The sequence below is a fragment of the Cibotium barometz genome, chromosome 54, assembly GCF_041138505.1.
Source record: "Cibotium barometz isolate CiBa-2024 chromosome 54, ASM4113850v1, whole genome shotgun sequence".
Lineage (NCBI taxonomy): Eukaryota > Viridiplantae > Streptophyta > Polypodiopsida > Cyatheales > Cibotiaceae > Cibotium > Cibotium barometz.
This window is the reverse complement of record NC_141099.1, coordinates 28541460-28546420: the sequence shown is the minus strand read 5'-3', so window position 1 is coordinate 28546420 and position 4961 is coordinate 28541460. Positions and strand designations below refer to the sequence as shown.

General features: G+C 37.3%; 1 protein-coding gene across 1 annotated transcript; it reads right to left on the bottom strand.

Moving 5' to 3' along the window:
- Nucleotides 1–1233: 1233 nt before the first annotated feature.
- On the bottom strand, nt 1234–3767 carry LOC147608008 (expansin-A4-like). Its single transcript, XM_086789639.1, has 3 exons — nt 3537–3767; nt 2687–3014; nt 1234–1914 (listed from the first exon to the last, which is right to left on the bottom strand). Exons 1-3 carry the CDS (start codon nt 3709–3711, stop codon nt 1605–1607), a joined length of 813 nt encoding a protein of 270 aa, XP_086645765.1. The 5' UTR covers nt 3712–3767; the 3' UTR covers nt 1234–1604.
- Between the last annotated feature and the right edge of the window lie 1194 nt (nt 3768–4961).

The window sequence follows — 4961 nt, the reverse complement described above, 5'->3', positions numbered from 1 at the left end:
CATCTACTCAAATATGTGAGAAATCCCTTAACTCGTGTAAGACAATATACATTTATATTAAATCATCAAAGAGCATCACCGATGCCAACTGTTGGTGTAGATAAACATTATTGGCATAAAGACCATTTTAGAGCATCTCTAATCTAAAGAAAATTACTAAGGGGGTAAATCTTGTCTTTAGTTTTTAGGAACATTAATACTCTGAAATAAATAGTAAAATAATAAAACATTGATATTAAGCTGCACAAAACTTTTGATTGAAGTGATAAAATTAAGATATTATGTTATTTAGTTATATTCTTCAAACAATTTTGCAATATAGGTATTTTTCTAAAGACAATATTCACAACCTCCAAAAGTGTCTTCGAATGCAAGAAAGGTGCTAGTAAAAAGAAAATTAAGGTGTTTCAATCATGTTAAGTGTGACATATATTTATTGATCTAGGTGGATAGTCCATGGGACAAGCGGCTTGGTTGGTTGGTTGGTTGGTATGGATGCCTTGTAAGAGAAACATGTACCCAAGCTAAGTTATGCAAGCTTTATCGAACTTTTATTGATGAGATAAATTTCATTGTAGGATTTGAACCAAAAAACTTTAGACCGAAGATGCACTTTCAATGTATGATAGTGGCACCATATGTCCATATTATCTTGTTTTATTCCTAGAACGTGTTCTTTTTTATGTAGCCATCTTGGTGAAAGTTTGGTTGTAGTAGAAACTTTTAAATCAAAGAGCTATTTGTTAACCTTATTTGTTAATTTTTCTTTGCACGATGCATATGAGGTGAAATATAATATCAGTAAAAAAGGTGAAAATGTCAAATCTACTATGAGAAAAGAGATCAACTATGTAAAAAGATTAAACATATTTCTTTTGAAAAGAGATTTCTTAAGCATCTTTGTTTGTTTTGAAATTTCTCTCTTTTGTGATCATGATAACATTTTAGTTTGACATATTTGATAGTGGCATGCCCCATTGTTTACATTGTTACAATATATAAATATATGCCCCTCCCTCCAAAAAAACCCTTCTATTTGTTTTTGTTTTTTTTTCAAACAATGCTTTCCTTTTAGAAGTACAAGCTTAGCACAACATCATATGACCCTACAAAGAGCATTCACAAAGGATAATTTTGTGAAGCCTTTATATAAAAAATGGATTTTTCTCCACATCTAAAAATAGACATAGTAACCATACAAACAAGTTATGTGATGAGTTAGTAACCATACAAACAAGTTCTTTGATGAGTTTCTAATATAGAATCTATCAAAAAATAGGCATAGTAACCATACAAACAAGTCCTCCGACAAGTTTGTAATATAGAACCTACCTAGCTTTTACATAGTTTAAAGAAGTGATACACATATAGATTTACAAGAGAATATGTGTTTTATAGTGAAGGACCCACTCCACCTTATCTCCTATAGTGGGACTACAAAGTGCTCGAGCAAGAGCTTAATGATTGATACAAGCTTAAAGACTTGCTTAAGAAGTGAAGCAAGGTTGTGTTCAAGCTATATCCATGGCTCTTTGTTGGGCTTTCAAATTTTTAATAATGTAACAATTAGTGTTGATTATGTAAGATCATAAAGTTGGCAATCATTAAAGATGAAATTGGCCACCGCTAAAGGTTTGACCAAACTGCCAATTGGAGGGGGCCACATTGTAGGAAGTGAGCATTTGGCCATCACTGGTGGTTACCTGGAAGGACAAGCTTTGACCATCTAAGAGGGTGCTACTTTGCCAATTTTGGCCCCAATTCCTAGTCATGGGTTGCCACCCTGTTTGGGAGCCCTTGATGGATATTGCATGCACATCCCCAGCCCCTCCAACATTGCTCACCAGCACCAAGTTGAAATAGGAGTGCCCATTCATAGTAAATTGCACGCCCCCAAGCTTCCTACATGCAACCCTGCAACCATTGTGCCAACAAGAATAAATTAAGCTCATTAATAATCTAACATATGATTAGTGGTAGTCAATGGTTATCCCTTATGTCAATATGTGGTTAGAGTGTGCTCTTCTATGGTTTGTTCTATTTTACTGTGCTCCATATCGTACGCTTGCAATCATATGTCAATAATAGTGCCAATAAATAATAAGTGAGACATTTTCGACTTAGGTATGCTTGTTAGCCATTGGTTATATATGTAGACATTTTCAATGGTTATCCCTTATGTCAACGAGTGTGGTTACAATGTGCTCTTCTATGGTTTGTTTTAGTTTAATGTGCTCCATATTGTATGTTTGCAATTATTATCATGCATGAAAGTCAATAATGGCTTCTGATGAAGACATATGGATCATAATTGGGCTCTCCCCGGTTAACTATGGCGTTAAAAGGCTCTAATATCATTTCATTTCATTTCCATTTCATGATATAATAATCTCATCTCCTAGCCCAAATGAATTATCATGTGAATGCACAATTTCCATTTCATGATATAATAATCTCATTTCATTTCCATTTCATGATATAATAATCTCATCTCCTAGCCCAAATGAATTATCATGTGAATGCACAATTATTCTCACACACACACACACAGTCTTTCTCTCTCACACGCGCACACTCTCTCTTTCTCTCTCACACGCGATCACACTCTCTCTCTCACACGCGTGCGCGTGCGCGCCACACTCTCTCTCGCACGCGCACGCGCACGCGCACGCCTCACTATGCATACCTGCGGAATTGCACGGGGACGATGCCCCCACTGTAGATTGCAATCTTTTGGAAGGCGGGCTGAGCCATGTCGAAGTGGGGGAGGGGAGGGTTGCACCAGCCGCCGTCGTCGTTGGCGAGGGCGTAGTTGGGCGGGCAGAAGTTGGTGGCGGTGACCACCACGGAAGGGCGGCCGCCGCCCAAACACCATTCGGGGTCGGCGGCTGCATCACACCTCATTTCGAAGCACGCCCCGCAGCTCAAGCCCTCCTCAAACAAGGCTGTGCTCAAGGCTGCCGTGTTTGTCCCGTACCCCCTCGCATACAAATCCCCGTAGCCACAAGCACCTCCTGCACGTGTATCCACACCATGAGAAAACACACACACACACACACACCCACACACACACCCACTTGCTCTCCTTACATCTCGTGTGCTCTTGCCTTACCACATCTAACCCCATCATAATCAAGAGTTTTATTTGCTAATTTACAACTTCAAAAGATTTGGTGTGCAAATTACTACACTTAATATGTCCATATAAAACTAATTACAACTTTGATGTGCAAATTTCTACACTTTAAAACCTCAAGATATGGTGTGCAAATTACTACACTTAAAACTCAATGTATGTCCATATTCATACGTTTAGGTGGACACTAAGTATATGGCCAAATCGCCCATAGAGCTTGTATGTTGTAAATGCATAATTTACAAGTGTGGCAATTATGGTGGGAGCACCTGTATGGACATGCCCACAAGAACAAATAAACTTTGAAATAAGAGAAGTTATCGGAGTCACTTTGTTATAATCATAAAATCACAAGTTAGTTTGCACAAACTTTAAAGCTAAGAGGACAATGCTAGCTTACCCATTGTGCCTGAGGCATCGCTTCCACCATAGAAGGTGGCATGAGCACTCCTCCAACTATTTTGAGGAGCTCCTAGAGTTGAGGGAGGAGAGAGTAATATAATAGCAAGCAACACATGATAATTCATTTGGGCTAGTAGTATGTAAGTGAAGGGAGCTAGCTTTAATAGGGCCATTAATGTGCAAGTGAGATTGATAAAGGGACTAGCTTCGATGGGATGATTTTTTTTTATATGAGCCAGGTCTAAGAAGAAGATTTCATGGACAATGAAGAGCACCCCTTGGGCCATTTATAATAATATGAAGTTTCAAAAGGCCCAGAAGGAAGGCAAATGCAAAGGGCCCACAAGGACCCAAAAGTTGGGACAAGTTTTGAGGGTCCACTCAAGATATCTTATGAGCAAAAGAAAGGTCCTACACATTCAAATATATTTGCTTTACAGTCAAGTTGCTGCTTGATAATGCCCCCACTTCAATGGTCTTGTTTGTTTGTTTGTTTTTTACTATGTCTTACACTTAATGTTTGCAAGTGTGGGACAACATTATATACACTACTAGCAATTACCTTTGCTTTTGCATCTTGTCAGCTCACAAAAAGTTAAAAGAGCTTAAAAAGGCCCCTTTCCAATAAACAAAATGGAAGACCCCATTTCAAGAAATTCTTCTTTCAAGTTGTGCATCACAAAGAGATCTGATGTCTTTCTCTTTTCAAAATTTGCTTGTGTAATTTTATGGAATGCTTTCTAATTCAACCATTTTCAAGAGAAAAAGAATCAAGATATTTCAAAAGATACAATTCGATGCTAGAAGGGAAAATTACAAAGAGTTTTAGTCTTACACAACACAACATTGGTGAAAACTACAAAGCATTCTAGGATACAATATAGTACTATGGATGAAGAATCACAAAGAATTGTAATTTAATGTTCAAGGTCACTTGACTTGTTTGAAGTACCAATATTGCAGATTTCAAATTAGAGCTTGCTTCACTTCTTTTAATGTAGACACCTAAAATTTTCACCTCAAGAAAAGATTTTTGGAAGACTTTTACACAACATCCATTAACCAAAGGTTTTTTGCAAGGCCTTTACTCAACATCCATTAACCAAAGATTTTTAGAAGTCCTTTACGTAACATCCATTATGTAACATCCATTAACCAAAGATTTTTAGAAGTCCTTTACGTAACATCCATTAACCAAATATTTTTAGAAGTCCTTTACGTAACATCCATTAACCAAAGATTTTTGTTGCCTATGAAGCCATTCTTGTGTAATAATCCCTATCCCCTCATTAAGCTATTTTCTTGGTCTAATTAAAGCTTCCACCACCCATTACATTCTAATGGGTAAAGAACTTAAGCACCGATAAAAATATGAAATCACCTAAAGAACAAGGAATCATTCATGTCCACATGTATAAGAAGT

Coding starts and splice junctions, on each gene's coding strand:
- LOC147608008 (XM_086789639.1), bottom strand. CDS start 3,711: ATGGCCCTATTAAAGCTAGCTCCCTTCACTTACATACTACTAGCCCAA. Junction 3,015..3,536: donor CGATGCCTCAGGCACAATGG/GTAAGCTAGCAT, acceptor ATACACGTGCAG/GAGGTGCTTGTGGCTACGGG. Junction 1,915..2,686: donor GTCCCCGTGCAATTCCGCAG/GTATGCATAGTG, acceptor CAATGGTTGCAG/GGTTGCATGTAGGAAGCTTG.